The following is a 19,694-nucleotide window of genomic DNA, read 5'->3' as shown; positions in this document are numbered from 1 at the left end:
ACTAAACCGCGATGCACGATGGTACGATGACGAAAACGCGATGGCGCGATGGCACGATGAAGAAACAACGATGGCACGATGATGAAATCGCGATGGTACGATGGTGAAATGTCGATGTAATATCGCGTTTTCATCATCGTACCATCGTGTTTTCACCACCGTATCATCGTACCATCGCGTTTTCATCATCGTCCCATCGCGTTTTCACTATCGTGTCATTGCATTTTCATCATCGTACCATCGCGTTATCACCATCGTACCATCGTATTTTCACCATCGTACCATCGCCTTCCGGTGGTCATGTGCAGTGGTACAGTATATGTGTCAGTAAAACAGTGTAAAATACAGGCTTGATACAATCTCATTTTCACATTGCACTATGTACCTTCTACATCCTATTAAATAGAATAAGCTGAGTTTGAATAATACCATGTGACTATTACACCCAGCTTTTTATTTACTTTCGTGCATACATAAAATACAAAGGACGTGGCCCTGAAGATTTTACAGTTTAAATGAACAGAGCACTGAACATTTTGTAAAACTATTTGCAAAACAGCAGAATCCTAATGGTAAATTTCGTCTCACAAAATACATTGAGATACATTCTATGCTATCTATTGTTGACAAAAATACAAGTATACGAGGCTACGCATTTCTAACTCGAAGGCGATGGTAGGATGGTGAAAACGCGATGGTACGATGGTGAAACCACGATGGTACGATGGTGAAAACGCGATCATTGATAGTGAAAACGAGATGGTACGATGGTGAAACCACGATGGTACGATGATGACAACGCGATGGCACGATGGTAAAAACGCGTTGGCACGATGATGATAACGCGATGGCACGATGGTGAAAACGATGGGACGATGGTGAAACCGCGATGGTACGATGGTGAAACCGCGATGGGTACGATGATGATAATGCGATGGTATGATAGTGAAAACGCGATGGTACGATGGCGAAACCACGATGGTACGATGATGATAACGCTATGGCACGATGGTAAAAACGCGATGGTACAATGGTGAAAACGCTATGGTACGATGGTGAAACCACAATGGTACGATTATGATAACGCGATGGCACGATGGTGAAAACGCGATGGTACGATGGTGAAAACGCGATGGCACAATGGTACGATGATGAAAGCGCGATGGCACGATGGTGCGATGGTGAAAACGCGATGGTACGATGATGAAATTGCGATATTACCTCGACATTTCACCATCGTACCATCGCACCATCGCGATTTCATCATCGTGTCATCGCGTTTTCACCATCGTACCATTGTTGTTTCATCATCGTGCCATCGCGCCATCGCGTTTTCGTCATCGTACCATCGTGCATCGCGATTTAGAATGAGATAAAAAGTCACGATTGTCCAAACGGAACACCGTAAGTATTAATACACACACACAATTTGCGGTGTAAAAATATAGTCAATATAGGTAACTTGACTTAAAAACCCCGAAATCCCGATTTATAACCATTTTAATTTATAGGTATTTCAATGAACTTGACCTTTAATGTAAACAAATATGGCGGCCGTCGATTGAAAGTAGAAAGTGCAACTCGCTTGAAAATTCGTAAATACACTCGTAATTTTTTTATGGAAAAGACATGTTCTTTAGGAACAAAATCGGCGGTGAAACTTTGCTTTTATTTTGTAACACAGAAAGTTGGAAATGATTTTCAATTTTCATAAATACAGCAGCAAACAAAAAGAAATTCTTACAGATGATGGATTACCCCACAACTATTTTATTATTGCAGAAATTAAATCATTATCAACTAGCATTTATAAGCGATCTGCCTCCAAAACTTCGAATCGTAAAGTGCTCACTGCGCATGCGCAGCGGAAGTTATGAAATTCTAAGGGAGAAGCAATTATTCACTTCCTGTATTTTTATGGTCTGTCATCACTAAAGGTGAAGTAACTAAAACATTACTAATTATGCATTCTGGAACTTATCCCTTTGTTGGAAGTAGTGGTCTCATCCTTTTGTTTACATTTTTTCTTGCATCCAGAGAGAAAAAGTTGGAGAAACAATTTTATGGAACAGAATCTTTTTTGCAATAAATTCAAATAATTTCTTAACATTTTTAGAAAGGTATTGCCTTAAGAAATGAAGTAACATGTTGTATTGACGTGAATGCACACTTTATTATGACCTTTGTTACAAAATAACCAAAGAAACCCGTAGGCTAAAATAATCCGTTGAATTGTCCCGACATTGACCATTAAACCTGCACGAGCTTTATGTGAGATATCGCTCACATGTCAAAAAGTTGGACATTAGTTTGGCGAGTGGAAAAGTAGCTGACTCACTGAAAATAATGCTAAAGGTTAGAAAATGATGTAGAAGAAACAGTGAGAAATGCCGGCGACGGCTTGATAGCAGCATGTTTCATATGAGCTGGTAAGTTATTACTTGATTAATTTAAAACTTGTTAAAAACTAGGTCTAAAATGTAGTCTTGTCCAACTAAAAGACTGTGCAGATCTGCTTGTAATCCTGACAAGTTTCAAACACTCGGCCTTCGGACAACGAAAATAGTGCTCAGTCGATAACAGTCTGTGCATGCAATATTACTTATCATATCGCGAACACCTTTACAAATCTATCTTAAATAACATTTTAGATAGTTTATACATGATTTGTACCTAGTCATTCTCTCATTTAACACTGTTTAATAATATGTGCTATTAACTAGTCTAAGCTTCAACACAGGTTGCTGGGTTACAGCAAAAACCTTCAAACCTTGAGGAAAAATGTGTTCGGAGCTATTTTAACCTCCACTATTCGGAGAAGGGGAGGGGTTAGGGGTGTGTGTGTGGGGGGGGGGGGGGCTACTGTACTCGCCCCGGCGTCGGCGTCGGCATCGACAGGACCTTTCTTGGTCAAAGTTTCTCAGCAAGCTTTGTTTTTCTGTCATATCTTCGTTACTATTGCATTATCTTACTGTAACCCAGCATACAAACAAAGTATGTGCAGGGGCTTGACCCATTATACCCAAGATCAAGGTCACAAAGGTGTTATACTTAGATTATTTGTAAGGTTAAAGTTTTCGGCAAACTTTGTTTTTCTGTCATATCTTTGTTACTATTGCATATATCTTACTGAAACTTCACATAAACATTGTCCAGCATACAAACAAAGCATGCGCAGTGGCTGGGTCATTGTACCCAAGATCAAGGTCACCAAGGTGTTATACTTGAGTTATTTTTAAGGTTAAAGTTTTTCCGCAACCTTTGCTTCCCTGTCATATCTTTGTTACTATTGCTTTTATCTTACTGTGAGTTCACATAAACATTTCCAACATATAAACAAAGTATGTGCAGGACCTGGGCCCATTATACCCAAGGTCAAGATCACAAAATTGTATACTTGAAATTATTTTCATGTTATTTTTTTAAAGATCTTTGGTACTTTAAAAGAAATTAAAACTATTTCTTTATAATCATCATCTGCATGCGTGGTTACAATCCCCCTAACACTTATTGTATTTATGACAGAATTATGCCCCTTTCATACTTATGTTTTTTTGGCAATCTTTGCTTTCTACATCTACATCTACATCGTTACAACCAACAATCGATTTCCGATTATGACTGGTCGGCGCTGTCAGAGAAACAGTTGTTAAAGAAATTTAGTATATTACAGTATTAAAAGTAAAAGATAAAAGGACAGTATGCTACAGTTAAAATAGGACAGAATGGAAGAATTACATAGTGACCGCCGCCAGCCTCTCTGTAAAGATACTGAGGCTGGGGCTAGCTTTGACTGATGTGGGGAGGGAGTTCCAGAGGCGGATGGTTCTAGGGAAATAAGAGTTAGCAAAGTATTGAGTGCTGGAATAAGGGATCAAGTAGTTCAGGTTTCTAATGGGGGACAAGTAACCTTGGTCAATAGCAACGGTCTGGGTCCTTACTTTGTAAAACAAAAGTAATGAACAGTTTAACCTACGGTACTGGAGAGTTTTCCATTCTAAGGATTTCAACATTTCAGTTACACTGCTTGTATAGTTGTAATCATTCATAACATACCTAGCTGCTGACCTTTGGACTCGTTCAAGTTTATGGGTGAGGGTTTTCTGCCAGGGATGCCACACAGTTGAACAGTATTCTAGCTGGGGGCGGACATAGGTGGTGTATGCAGCTTCTTTGACCTTTATGTTATCTGTCTTGACATTTCTCTGAATAAATCGAAGGGAAGAGGTTTTCTATGTGTTGTGACCAGTTCAAATCATTGGAGATAGTTATTCCTAGGTATTTAGCTGATGAGGTGGGCTTTAACTCTGTATTGTGTAACCTGTAGGGATATATAAAGGGATTTCTCTTCCTACTTACTCTAAGGACTTCACATTTGTCGGGGTTAAATTCCAATATATCCTTTCTGGATATAACTTTAGCACAACATAAGATAAGGACTTCAAACTTAAAAGTTGCACACAAAAAATTCATGCAGTGCCAACTGTCTTAAGACTAACATTAAACAACTATACTATTAAACTTTTGTTACGGAATTCGAAAAATAAATTTCTAACGACGGATAAGTAATGTTTGTCTTGTGTTTTTGCAGCGTAGTCGGACCAAAGACAGTACCAGTCTACATCTTCAAACATTGATTGATAGATGAAAGGTTTTGTGACGAAATGCCCATACGTGCCAATTAGAGCATGTAAGTAAAAAAGTAAATAACAGGTTTCATCAAATGTCTAACGTCGCGGGAATGAGATAAATCCATTTCATAATATTTGGTATTGCACTAGCGAAATAAAGCTTTGACGGTTTTAGCCCGACTATTCGAAGAATAGTCTAGCTATTCTACTCACCCTGGCGTCGGCGTCGGCATCGGCGTTACACCTTGGTTAAAGTTTTGCATGCAAGTACATATTGCTATCATTTAAAGGGTTATCTTTGAAACTTATTTTTCTTTATCTAGCTCAATTACCAACATCACTGGGTCAAGTCCCATAACTCTGACATGTAAATTATGCCCCCTTTTGGACTTAGAAAATCCTGGTTAAAGTTTTGCGTGCAAGCACATGCAGCTAATACTTAAAGGCATCTAGATTTGAAATTATCTTTAGCTCGATAGGGGAGCTATCCTACTCGCCCCGGCGTCGGCGTGAGCGTTCGCGTCACACAAATGTTAAAGTTTGCATACCACCCCAAATATTTTCGAAGTCTATTGAGATATTGCTTTCATATTTTGCATACTTGTTTACCATCATGACCCATGTCTGTAAAAAGGAGGAGGCAACTCTATCAAGCAGTTTGACTGAATTATGGCCCCCTTTTCGACTTAGAATAAATGTTAAAGTTTGCGTACCACCCCAAATATTTTCAAAGTGCAATGAGATATTGCTTTCATACTTTGCATACTTGTTTACCGTCATGACCCCAGTCTGTAATAAGGAGGAGGCAATTCTATCAAGCATTTTGACTGAATTATGGCCCCTTTTCGACTTAGAATATGCTTTTTGTAATGCTAATGTTTTACTCATTGCTTATATTATACTATCAAGCACTGAGAATAGTCGAGCGTGCTGTCCACTGACAGCTCTTGTTTATATTTCTAGATCAATTACCAAACTGACTGGATCAAGTCCCATAACTCTGACATGTATTTTGGGCTAAATATGCCCCCCTTTTGGACTTAGAAGATCCTGGTTAAAGTTTTACATGCAAGTTACTATCTGCAGAACAAATGCAACTGTTTTGCATTGAGATAGATAAGTTCTTGCCGCAGTGATCCGGGTATCATCTGGAACATAATATTTATCAAAGACTACCTGCATGAGCAGCTACATTTATATTATTCTACAAAACCATTGTCAATTTAATTATATATGTAGGGACTGAATTGCATTAAGGGCCCACACTTTTGGACAGTTCAACGTCTTTACTTACAAGCTCACCATTTTTAAAATGCTGTTAGATATGTACATGCCATCATTTTGATGCATTTGCAACAATATCTAAGTGCTATAACTTCACATAAGTAGGTTAAAAATACTTAAATTAGACAGTTGTTTACTTTATTTTTTTTTTTTTTTACAAATGTCAATCTTTTTTCAAAGCGGGACAGATCTTTAGAATATTGTAAGTATCCAATTCTATGGAACAGAAGAGTAAAGAATGTAGTGGACTGATAGAATGTTGGAAAATATGTTATTTGTTAATTTCATAGGTTTTGTGATATACTGATAAACCTAGAAGTGTAAAAATGCTACCGATCTTGCTAGTGGGAGGTCGACGATTCTATCCAAATTTCTCGCTCCTACCTGTCATAATGCTCAGTTTAAACATATCTTATTGCAAACGATACATGTTTACAATACAAATAAACACATGCGTTATTTTAACATAGATTTATGAAAATTGGAAAAGCATTTTACGTAATGTATACCTTGAAATCAGTTCCTCCTGCCTGTCATAATGCTCATTGGAAATTTGGAGTCTTTCTCCAACACGAACTAGAAATTTGCCATGAGCATGTGTGACGTCAATCGAAACAAAAATCGTGCAGTGTGTTGATCTCAAATTGAATGTGCATGTTCTATCATTTTATACATAGAGCGTGCCATTCCGTCTAACCTCAGGTCAGTGCGACAGTATGAAAGCGCAACCGTAGTGTAATGCATGTTCTATCATTTATAAAGTTATGTCCCTTTTAAGAAGGAGTTAGTTTCGTATTTCTACATAAAACAGATTGATGTATTTTAAAGTCATCTGTGTTCACTTGGTTATTTATTATGCTTTTTAAACAAAAGATTTCCGCGAATGAATAATTGTTGCGTAAAATATGTAGATGCTCCAATTGAATTTTCTAGCTCCTTGAAGACGGTCAGGTCTAAACTTAACTTGGGTATCGAAATACAGTAAAAACGGGAAATGATCATGGATCTACCTAAATTCAGCATAAATTGTTACGAGATACTTTTAATGCCAATATCGCAAACTATAAAATAGTTAAAATATATTTTATGCCATTTAGGGAGAGGTATCACTAGATGTGCAAGTAGGCCTTCATCGCCTGATAATTTTGAATCTTGAATGTCTGTTGCACTAAAACACTTGGGAATGAAGTTCCCCCCCCCCCCCCCCCCCCCCCCCCCCCCCCCCCCCCCCCCCACCTTTTTGCAACATACAATGCTAAAGTTGTTCATCCAATCTGTTTTAACTAGCCTGACACTGGGCAGGTGCCAAAAAACAGTGATGTAGACTTTCTGTATTGTGTGTGGCAAAAGACATATCAATATAGTAGTAATAGTAATACTATATGATGATGATGATGATGATGATGATGATGATAATATTAATAATGTAAGTAGAGTTTTCCAAATACAACACTTAAAGTTTTCCAAAGTTCTTTATGTAGACTAATTTGAACCTTTCAGATGGGGTCAGCGAGTTTAACCAGGATCGAGTAAGGAGACATATTGAGGAAGGAAAGGACTTGCATCGCGAACCAATTCTGACTGACTTGTGGAAGAGATAATGATGCTGCTGCTGCTGCTGATGATGATGATGGTAATAATACTAATAATAATAATAATAATAATAATAATAAATGGTGCTGCTGCTGCTGCTGTTGCTGATGCTGATGTAGTTGTTGTTGTTGTTGATGCTGCTGCTGATGATGATGTTGTTGTTGTTGATGCTGCTGATGTTGTTGTTGTTGATGTTGATGATGCTGCTGCTGATGATGATGTTGTTGTTGTTGTTGTTGTTGTTGATAATAATATTCATAGTAATAATATTCGTAGAGTTTTCATGTTTAAGGCCAAATACAACACTTAAGGTTTTCCATTTCTGTTGCACTAAAACACTTGGATCATGTAAAAGTTCTTTATGTAGACTAATTTGAACCTTTCCAGGATCGAGTAAGGAGACATATTGAGGAAGGAAAGGACTTGCATCGCGAACCAGTTCTGACTGACTTGTGGAAGAGATGATGATGATGAAGTTGTTTATGATGATGATGCTGCTGCTGCTGATGATGACGGTAAAATAATAATAATAATAATAGTAATAATAATAAATGATGATGATGATGATGATGATGATGATAAAAACGGTAATGTAGACTTTCTGTATTGTTTGTGGCAAAAGACATATCAATATTGTAATAATAGTAATACTAAATGATGATGATGATGATGATGATGATAATTATAATATTAATAATGTAAGTAGAGTTTTCCACATACAACACTTAAGCAATTCCATGTCTAATGCACTAGAACACTTGGATCATGTAAGAGCTCTTTTTGTTGACTAATTTGAACCTTTCAGATGGCGTTAGCGAGTTTAACCAGTATCGAGTAAAGAGACATATTGAGGAAGGAAAGGACTTGCATCGCGAACCAGTTCTGACTGACTTGTGGAAGAGATTATGATGATGATGTTGTTTATGATGATGATGCTGATGATGATGATGGTAATAATAATAATAGTAATAATAATAAATGATAATGATGATGATGATGATAATAATAACAATAATGCTGGTAGAGTTTTTATGTTTCTGGCAAAATACAACACTTAATGATTTTCATGTCTGTTGCACTAAAACACTTGGGAATGAAGTTCCCTGACCCCCCCCCCCCCCCACCGTTTTTACCATACAATGATAATGTTGTTCATCCAATCTGTTTTAACTAGCCTGACACTGGGCAGGTGCCAAAATACAGTGATGTAGACTTTCTGTATTGTGTGTGTCAAAAGACATATTAATATAGTAATAATAGTAATAATAAATTAAAACTTTCATAAAAACATAACACCTGTTTTATTTTACCAGATTTTTCTAGATATTGTTGCAAATATTCATTTCATAAAAACCACACAATCAGTAACTTGCTGTAGGTTTCAGAAACAGTAGAAGATGAAGTAGCAGAGTATGAGCGGCTGACAGGTCGTACTCCAGCAGAACGTCAAAGACAGGAATCTTTCTCTGGTTACACTTTAGCTATTGTGGACTCGGTAACAAAACTGACGCGCTGCCTTAGAGAATGTGAACTACGTTTGCATGCTGAAGTCACTGTCAGGGAACGGCTTGCACAGGATGTATTGCAATTTAAAGCATTGGTTGATGCATTAACTTCTGTAAGTAAACATATACAGGCTGGTATATGATTGGACAATCCTTTAAGTTTGCAAAGTTTTAACATGTTTCAGATATATGAGACATGATCATGAAGACTGAGATTTTGATTTGGAATTCTGTTTTTTTAGCACACCTGTCACGAAGTGACAAGGTGAGCTATTGTGACTGCTTGATGTCCGTCGTGCGTCGTGCGTCAACAATTTCTAAAAAAAATCTTCTTCTTGAAAACCAATGGGCAGAATTACACCAAACTTCACAGGAATGATCCTTGGGTAGCCCCCTTTTAAAATTATTCAAAGAATTGAATTCCATGCAGAACTCTGGTTGCCATGGCAACCGAAATGAAAAACTTTAAAAATATTCTTCTCCAAAACCAGAAGCCCTAGAGCTTAGATATTTGGTGTGAAGCATTGCCTAGTTGATTTCTACCAAGTTTGTTCAAATCATGACCCCGGGGTCAAAATTGACCCTGCCCAGGGGTCACTTGATTTTACATAGGAAAATCTTAAAAAATCTTTTTCTCAAAAACCAGAAGCCCTAGAGCTTAGATATTTGACATGTAGCATTGCCTAGTGGATCTCTACTAAAGTTGTTCAAATCATGACCCCGGGGTCAAAATTGACCCGGCCCCAGGGGTCACTTGATTTTACATAGGAAAATTTTCAAAAAATTTCTAAAAATAAACCAGAAGGCCTAGAGCTTAGATACTTGACATGTAGCATTGCGTAGTAGACTTCTACAAAATTTATTCAAATCATGACCCCCGGAGTCAAAATTGACCCCGCCCCAGGGGTCACCTGATTTTACATAGAAAAATCTTCAAAAAATTTATAAAAATAAACCAGAAGGCCGTGAGCTTAGATATTTCACATGTAGCATTGCCTAGTAGAACTCAACAAAATTTGTTCAAATCATGATCCCCGGGGTCATAAATGATCCCGCCCCAGGGGTCACTTGATTTTACACAGGAAATCTTCAAAAGTTTTCTTAAAATAAACCAGAAGGCCTAGAGCTTAGATATTTGACATGTAGCATTGCCTAGTAGACTTCTACAAAATTTATTCAAATCATGACCCCCGGGATCAAATTGACCCCGCCCCATAGGGTTACTTGATTGTAGATAGAAAAATCTTCAAAATTTTCTAAAAATAAACCAGAAGGCCTAGATCTTAGATATTTGACATGTAGCATTGCCTAGTAGACCTCTACACAATTTGTTCAAATCTTGTTAAAATGTATATGCCTATGTGTTCTATGTCAAAACTTGATCATATCATTTTGAGCAATGGTACTCAGGTGAGCGATACAGGGCCATCATGGCCCTCTTGTTGTGAGCTTATCATATGTTGATATTTAAAGCATAGATATGTATTTTTATAGACTGTATTTAAGCTTGCCTACAGAGTAGTACATTGATCTTTGTGTGCTGAAATATATGGGTGTTTACAGAGGTGATTACTCTGCATTGGACTTAAAGCAAGATGGGCAAATGTAAAATTACTCAGTTTATTAAATAAAAAAAATTCATGATTTCATATTTGTCTATAAGTCATCACTAGTCTGTGCCAGATACTTACGTTTTTAGCTCGACTATTCGAAGAATAAGTAGAGCTATCCTACTCACCACGGCGTCGGCGTCGGCGTCGGCGTCGGTGTCGGCGTCGGCGTCGGCGTCGGCGTCGGCGTCACACCTTGGGTTAAGTTTTTCGTACCAGTCCACATTTTGACAAAGTCTTTTGAGATAAAGCTTTGAAACTTTCAACACTTGTTTACCATCATCATGGCCAGTTATAGGCAAGAGCACATAACTCCATCAAGGATTTTGACTGAATTATGGCCCCTTTTGACTTAGAAATCATGGTTAAGTTTTTCGTACCAGTTCATATTTTGACAAAGTCTTTTGAGATAAAGCTTTGAAACTTTCAACACTTGTTTACCATCACCATGTCCAGTTATAGGCAAGAGCACATAACTCCATCAAGGATTTTGGCTGAATTATGGCCCTTTTTGACTTAGAAATCTGGGTTAATATTTCGTACCAGTCCACATCTTGACAAAGTCTTTTGAGATAAAGCTTTGAAACTTTCAACACTTGTTTACCATCACCATGTCCAGTTATAGGCAAGAGCACATAACTCCATCAAGGATTTTGACTGAATTATGGCCCCTTTTGACTCAGAAATCATGGTTAAGTTTTTCGTACCAGTTCATATTTTGACAAAGTCTTTTGAGATAAAGCTTTGAAACTTTCAACTCTTGGTTACCATCACCATGTCCAGTTATAGGCAAGAGTACATAACTCCATCAAGGATTTTGGCTGAATTATGGCCCTTTTTGACTTAGAAATCTTGGTTAAGTTTTTCGTACCAGTTCATATTTTTTGTAAAGTGTTTGACATATGGCTTTGAAACTTTTATCACTTGTTTAGTATAATAGTCTCTATCTGTAGGAAAGAGAACATAACTCTGTCATCTATTTTGGCTGAATTATGGCCCATTTTGGACTTTGAAATTGGTTCTGTTTCCATACAAGTCCATGTTTTGTCAAAACTATTTGACATATGGCTTTTAAACTTTGAACACTTGTTTATCATTATGATTTCCATCTGTAGGCAAGAGTACATAACTATTTTGACTGAATTATGGCCCTTTTTGGACTTTGAAATTGGCTCATATATTGCCATTTAGTGCAAGACTTATCGAAATCAAAGTAATACAGGAACATTGTTTGTCTAATCTATTTATTTCTTTTGTCTGAATATCCGTCGAAATATTTTGACACCATTCTTCAATCAATTCTTCGAATAGTCGAGCGCGCTGTCATCAGACAGCTCTTGTTATTGAGTAAGTTAATACTGCAGTTTGAAGTACACATGTACTAAATTGTACAGTATGAAAAATAATTTCAGGATATTATTCTTAAACAAGAGGAATTTCACACTAGGGCGTCTGAGTTCCGAAAATTCAGACAAGATACTCAGGCTGAAATACAAAGATTGAAGGTATCAGTGGTCTTGAATTTCCATGTTAGTGTGATAATTTTAGAGCTTTAAACTTCATTAACAAAATATAAGTTTCAAAAACTTTTGAGATAATTCCATTTCACTTCTCTGCAGAGAAATCTGTGAATTGGTTGTTGAATACCTGTAAGAAATTGTTTATGAATATTTATGCCAATAATGATTTATTGTATCTCTGCTTCAACCAATGAAATACCAACAACTCTAGCATTAATCGCTCACATAATTAGTTTGGTCCTGACATTCAAGCTTTAGTTTATTGGAATTTTATTCTATATATATGATAAAGACGACAGCGACTGAGACAGTGATGTATTTAATACATTCATTTGTTTTGATATGTCTGTGTCCTCTATTAATGTATTTTCAATATTTTCATGACAGGGTGAACAGCCACAGTCATCACAGCGGTGGAGCCCGGCTCAGTCAGTGAACTCCAATCCTGCAGAACCAGTTCAGACCCAGACACTACCAAAAGCCCAGCAGCATCAAGAAATTCAAAGTATGATTTATTTGTTGACTGCCTTTACTTTAATACTATAAACCACTAGTGGGAATCACACTATGCTAAATTACTGTTGAGCTTTAGGGTTTTCAACTTACAATAGTTAGATATATTACTGTCAGCAGAACAACTCTGTAGATGTCACTTTAAGACCTAACACATTATGTCAAGAGTCCTCTATGCTCTACCTCTGGTTTATGTGAAAGCATTAGTACTATAGTAGGAAATTTTGAAACTTTTGGTATCTTAACTGACATGTTTAACCTTTAGCCTGCTGGCGACGAGTTATTCTGTCTTTGCGACCAGTGCAGACCATGATTAGCCTGCACGGATGTGCATCCGTGCAGGCTAATCATGGTCTGCACTGTTCGCTATTCAGTCAGTAAATTTTCAGTGAAAACCCCTTCAAATAATAAATGGTATTGCCCAAATTGAGTGATGGACCAGTCCATTTTATAAATTTAGCAGGCTTAAGGCTAAGACTGCCATTCATTATTACATTCACGTTGTTACAGAAGGTGACATGGACATTTGATATTTAGTACTGTATGTGGTATTGGCATGTGCGCCCCTAAAAAATTTCAAGAGTGGTCACTGGATCAAATTTGGGTTGGCCATAGTATCAGTGTTTGGATAAAACTAATGTTAAGGAAACACTTAAGAAAGTTTTAGTGTAATCTTAAATATGATTCAAAAAGTTCTGTTACTGGGCTCAAAATTGTAAACTAGAAAATCTACTTAAGTAACGCCTAATTCAATCCCTCAAAGTATTCCCCCAAAACAAAAATGCATTTTTGTAGACGCAATATCCATGTCTATAAGCATTAGAGTAGTCTGTCCTTGGTATCTGTTTCAAAAGCACAGATGGATTGCACTTTTAAGGTCACTTTTATTAATCCCCCACCACTCGTGGTTACAGGAATGGTCTCAGTTGGTCCTTCCGTCCTTCAATAACATTTTGTGTCTGCTCTGTATCTCCTAAACCCCTTGAAGGATTTCATGAGACTTGGGTCAAATGATCACCTCATAAAGACGATGTGCTGAACCCATGAGTCAGCCATGTCGGCTCAAGGTCAAGGTCACAACTCGAAGTCAAAGGTTTGAGCCTTTTATTTTGTGTCCGCTCTGTATCTCCTAAACCCCTTAAAGGATTTTCATGAAACTTGGATCAAATGATCACCTCATCAAGACGATATGCATAATCCATGAGTCAGCCATGTCGGCTCAAGGTCAAGGTCACAACTCAAGGTCAATGGTTTGAGCCTTCCATTTCGTGTCCACTCTGTATCCTAAATCCCTTAAAGGATAATCATAAAACTTGGATCAAATGATCACCCCATCAAGACGATGTGCAGAACTGATCAGTCAGCCATGCCAGCTAAAGGTGAAGGTCACAACTTAAGGTCAAAGGTTTGAGCCTTCCATTTTGTGTCCACTCTGTATCTCCTAAACCCCTTAAAGGATTTTCATCAAACTTTGGTCAAATGATCACCTCATCAAGAACTCATGAGTTAGCCATGTCAACTCAAGGTCAAGGTTACAACTCAAGGTCAAAAGTTTGAGCTCTGTATCTCCTAAACCCCTTGAAGGATTTTCATGAAACTTCGGTCAAATGATCACCTCATCAAGACAATGTGCAGAATTCATGGGTCAGGCATGTCATTTCAGGGTCAAGGTCACAGCTCAAGGTCAAAGGTTTACCCTTTCACTATCCATAACAGTGGCGGGGATTTAGCTGTCTTTCAGACTGCCTTGTTGTTATATCATCCTCAAGACATACATCATTACTTGTGATAACAATCTGTAATATTGCAGATATCTCCCTTAATATTGTATACCCTTATCAAATGCGCTCATTTGATTGGTCAAAAGAGGTGCACACGTGGGTCCACAAAAATCGATATTGACCCGCAAAAGTGATAATGAATGAAGTATGGGACAGTCAGATGAGTGCATTTGAGAAGGGCATATAATATAACAATTATAGACTTATATTTCGTCAATATGTGTTTTTACGGACCTGTAAAAATTATATTGACCTCTGACTGTGTCCTCGGTCAATATCGTTTTACAGGTCAGTAAAAACACGTGTTCGAGGTCAATATCATTTTTACAGGTCCGTAAAAACACATATTGACCTCAACATAAGTCAATAACTGTATAATATCATTCATTTTACATTTATTTTGTCTTTTAAACAGATGTGCCTAGTAAGCAACCATTTGGAGATCATCTGAAGCCTGTTTCTGCTGCTGTTATGTTATCTCCCCCTGTGAGAAGGTCGAGAGTTATAGAACCTGAGAGACAAGTTGTTAGTCAGTATTTGTGGCCTTTAACCCTTACCATGCTGGACACAATTGATTCTGCCTTTGCGACCAGTGTAGACCAAGATCAGCCTGCACATCCGTGCAATCTGATCATGGTCTACACTGTTCGCTATTCAGTCAGTAAATTTTCAGTAAAACACTCCTTAAAATGATAAATGGTACTGCCAGAATTGGAAGATTATGGTGGCTGATTTCTGCCATTTCGCGTTTTCGCCCCGCGACCCCGCCGAGCGAAAACACGAGAATTAACAAGGTAAAATGGCGGGGGCGCAGGGTGAAAACTCGCTATTTAGCGTGGGCGCGGAGCGAAAACTCGCTGTTTAGCGGGGTCGCGGGGCGAGATTTAGTAACTGGTATGTCGGGGGCGCGTGGCGAAAACACGATAATCAGCGCTGCTTAAACGCCGAGTTTTCGCACCGCGCTCCCGACATTCCAGTTTCAAAATCCCGCCACTTGACCCCGCTAATTATCGTGTTTTCGCTTCGCGCCCCTGCTAAATAGCGAGTTTTCGACCCGCGACACCGCCGAGCGAAAACACGAAAATTAACAAGATAAAATGGCGGGGGCGCCAGGCGAAAACTCGCTATTTAGCGGGGGCGCGAAGCGAAAACACGATAATTAGCGGGCACGCGGGGCGAGATTTAGTAACTGAAATGACGTTTAAGCAGCGCTAATTATTGTATTTTCGTCTCGCGCCCCCGACATACCAGTTACTAAATCTCGCCCCGCGACCCCGCTAAACAGCGAGTTTTCGCTCCGCGCCCACGCTAAATAGCGAGTTTTCGCCCCGCGCCCCCGCCATTTTACCGTGTTAATTCTCGTGTTTTCGCTCGCGGGGTCGCGGGGCGAAAACGCAAAATGGCAGAAATCAGCCACCATAGAAGATAGACCAGTCCATTATAGAAATTTAGAATGGGAAGGGTTAATATTGCAGTATTGTTATCATAATTTAAAGTTACAGCTGTCAACAAGTTTGTTGCTGCTTAAGTGATCCAGACTTCTAAAACATTCTTTCTTCTTTCTCAAACACCTCCAATTTGTTTATGATTTTTATGCAAAACTTACCTGAAAGACAATGCTTGACGTAAAGGCTTTCTTAGTGAGCAAATTCTTACTCTAAATAATTCAAAAAGACCTCAGACGAATGCTGCAGACTCTTTTGATTTTGTTGTCATTGTGATTTCTATCTAAACAGTGATTTGAAATGATGGCATTTACCTTGACATAGGAAAGAAGGTAGATTTACTTCTGCAGGATATGGTTGCCTCTAATATTGCTAAGAAACAAACCTTTGATAAAAGCATTTTACGTATAATTATTGTACACATTAAGTTCGTATCTTAGCAGTTAGAATCTATTTGGGATGTTAAATGGTTTCTTTCTGTTGTGTTGTCAGCTTAAAATGTAACTTGTACTTTCCAGTAACAAAATTCTGTAAGAAATCATGAATTTGAAAAGTTTGATAGTGTTCTCTCTTAGCTGTGGTTTTCAATTAAAGTTATATTAATCATTGTATTTTAGAGCAGCAGGGTTCCTTGTTAGACTATCAGGACTATGTTTCAAGTGTGGATAGTTCCGCCTTGCAAGAAGATTTTGCTGAGCTGCCAGGCCTCTGTACAACAAGTCTTGTTCAAGTCATCAACCCAAACACTGGTCCCCTGCAGACAAACAGATTACCGAGTGCGGAACCAGCTTCTCAGTCACAGGTTAGAGCTCCTGTATCGGTGCCAGTGAACTCGGTAAATGTTCCAAGACTTACACCACTAGTTCAGAGCAATGTAGGAATACCTCTACCTTCAGACTCTACTGGGCTCCCGTCCAGAAGTTCTCGACAATTACCATTGTCTTTTTATGAGAAAATCAGCCAATAACTGTAATACCCAAGGACAGACCTCAGACATTGCAAAGGATACATGACCAGAATAACATGTCATCACAAGACCAATCAAATTCTTCAGAAAGGTCACATGACCCAATGGTTCCTGGTTCAGACCATGATTTTCTTGCCTCACAAATTGCTGAGCTGAACAAACAACCTGCTGAAACTCAGAAAAGACTAAATAGTTTAATGTATCAGCAGCAGGCTGCTCAGAGGTCAAGATGTTTTAGTACAACAGCAACAACAACAAATTCAACAACAGCAGGGTCAAGAAGCAAGATAACAGGTTGTAGAAAACCAACAACGAATACAACAACAACAACTGCAGTATGAGCAGCAACAGAGGCTTAATGAAATGGTCATGCAGCAGCAGCAAATGATTCACGAACAGCAACAGCAGCAGAAACTCCAGCAGCCGCAGCAGCAGCAGCTTGAGGAGCAGCAGAGGCTTATTGAAATGGTCATGCAGCAGCAGCAAATGATTCACGAACAGCAACAGCAGCAGAAACTCCAGCAGCCGCAGCAGCTTGAGGAACAGTAGCAGGTGCAACAGAATCATCGCCCCAGACCTACTATACCGGCTGAGATGACAAATGGAACGGCAAATGTCAGACAGTCAACAGAGTTACCAGGATACAAACCTGTACAGAAACAGGTTAAAATTTATTATATTCCTTTTCTATTTTAGAAGTTGTTTTATGTCTGTATGTGTTTGTTCTGTCATGCTAGAAAGGTACAATTTCCTCTGTTGTTTATATTCAGCAGTAATTTTTAAATAATATTTTCACTGAAACCACTAGTCAATTTCACACAAACTTCAAAAGAATTCTTTCTGTGTTGTTCCCTTTTCAAAATTGTTCAAAGAATTCCATGCAGAACTCAGTAAAACCTTAAAAATCTTAAGAAACCATTTGCACCATGGTTATTCGTGCTATTCACATTTTTCAGAAACCTGGCCACCTAAGGCTGTTGTCAGTCAGTTTTCCTAGTATGTAAATAGTGAAAATATCTTTTTAAAAATGCTGGTCTAATTTCACAATAATTTCAAACTCATATCAGTCACTTTTCCCAGTTTGTATGCAGTGGATGTCTAATAGGGTTCTCCAGATTTTATTATAAATTCACACAAATATTCCTTAGGTGACTGTCTACTTGGATTGTTCCTAAAAACGCATGGCTTAAACCTAAGTGCTGGCAGGATCCATGCTGTTCGCTTTCAAAGCCTATTGTAATTAGAGAAACTGTTAGCGAACAGCATGGATCCTGACCAGACTGTGCGGATGCGCAGGCTGGTCTGGATCCATGCTGGTCGCAAAGCCACTATGTTGGTTTTCTCATGGCACGGCTCATATTTTCTCTTTTGGATTTGCAAGAAAATCATAGTAATTTGGCAGAAACGGTTCTTGGATGTACCAAAATAAATTCCTGTTTCAGCCACTGGTCTTCCAGCATATCCAGTGTCTCCAAATATTTCACCAATATCCCAAAGATCTGAGAATTACAAAATGATGTTTCAGTCAGTTGATAGTCAGGTGGGAAATAACTTATTTTTTCTTATCAATAATTAACATTATTTTGATCAAAATAGCAGTAATTTTGTTTCCAAAACAACATAAACAAAATGGCAGATTTAAATTATTTTTAGATGTTGATTTTCCCTAAAAATGTATACTGAAAGGTATTGCTGATAACTATTTCAGTGTTGTTTAAACACGCTAAAATAGCTGCCTCCTTGTTAACGTTATTCTTCAATTTCAAAATGCCGTAACTTCTTCATTAGTAGTCCAGTTTGGGAAATTCAGCATTACAAATAGTAATATGAAATTACTTAAGATTGTTTGAGCATTTCCTCCATTTTAAGGAAATGTGATGTTTTATTTTGAGAGAAAACAGCACAAGACCCTTTATCTTCTGTAATTATTTAATCTCACACTAAATGATGCTGTTTCTCAGAATGCAGTAGTGTTTTGTCAGTGAAATATATTCAAATTTATGTGTAGTTAATGTTACTTTTATTGTAAATACTTTTAAATATCAAATGTACATTTCAGAATGCGAGTGTTAGTGCTCCAATGGGTCGAGGAATTACTGTATCTATACCAAAAGTTGATATGGACCAATCAGGGGGCAGTCCGTGTAAATTCTTGTCCGGGCTGTAACTCTGTCATCCATAAAGGGATTTTAAAATAACTTCGCATAAAAGTAATGTTCACAATAATGCGACGACGTGTCATGGGCTAGACACAGACCCCTAGCTCCAAGGTCCAGGTCACGCTTAGTTGTCAAAGGTTAACAGGGTCTGTTTTGTGTCCGGTCCATAACTCTGCTATCCATGAATGGATTTTGAAATTTACTTGGCATAAATGTTAACCATAATGAGACGACCTGCCATACGCAAGATTCAGACTCCTACCTGTAAGGTCAATGTCACACTTAAAGGTTTTTAAAAAATGTTAAATGGCCTGTTTCTTGTCCGGTCCATAATTCTGCCATCGATGGAGTGATTTTAAAATAACTTGGCATAAATGTTCCCTATATTGAGTTGACATGTCATGCGCAAGACCCATGCAGACCCCTAGCTTCAAGGTCAAGGTCACACTTAGAAGTCAAGGTTAAAAGGATTTGTTTCTTGTCCGATCTTGCCATTTTAAAATCACTTGGCACAAACGTTCCCTGTAATTAGTTGATGTGCCATGCGCAAGAGCCAGAACCCTAGCTCCAAGGTCAAGGTTACCTTTTGAGAACATTTTTTATAAATTCACAAAATGATTCATACCTATTCTGTTCTAGCATAGGCCTATTTTGCGCAGACAACTGTAGCATTCTTGGGCATTTGT

The 19,694-nt window shown here is 38.1% G+C and overlaps 1 protein-coding gene and 1 long non-coding RNA gene across 3 annotated transcripts; both read left to right on the top strand.

Moving 5' to 3' along the window:
- The first annotated feature begins 1,341 nt into the window (after positions 1–1,341).
- Positions 1,342–7,549, top strand: LOC128555498 (uncharacterized). Its single transcript, XR_008370112.1, has 3 exons — positions 1,342–2,429; positions 4,592–4,690; positions 7,416–7,549. It is a non-coding gene; the product is annotated as an uncharacterized LOC128555498 (long non-coding RNA).
- A 772-nt stretch (positions 7,550–8,321) lies between these two features.
- LOC128555497 (uncharacterized) lies at positions 8,322–17,997 on the top strand. 2 transcript variants are annotated; one of them, XM_053537889.1, is made up of 6 exons: positions 8,322–8,458; positions 8,887–9,126; positions 12,036–12,128; positions 12,531–12,648; positions 14,853–14,966; positions 16,500–17,997. In XM_053537889.1, the coding sequence occupies exons 1-6, from the start codon at positions 8,414–8,416 to the stop codon at positions 16,847–16,849; spliced, it is 960 nt and encodes a 319-aa protein (XP_053393864.1). In that variant the 5' UTR covers positions 8,322–8,413; the 3' UTR covers positions 16,850–17,997. The 2 variants fall into 2 exon arrangements, with proteins under 2 accessions (XP_053393864.1, XP_053393863.1); XM_053537888.1 differs by having other exon boundaries at positions 12,036–12,152.
- The last annotated feature ends 1,697 nt before the right edge of the window (positions 17,998–19,694 follow it).

This window comes from Mercenaria mercenaria, chromosome 3 (genome assembly GCF_021730395.1).
Source record: "Mercenaria mercenaria strain notata chromosome 3, MADL_Memer_1, whole genome shotgun sequence".
In the NCBI taxonomy this organism is placed as follows: domain Eukaryota; kingdom Metazoa; phylum Mollusca; class Bivalvia; order Venerida; family Veneridae; genus Mercenaria; species Mercenaria mercenaria.
This window is presented reverse-complemented; position numbering and strand designations above follow the sequence as displayed.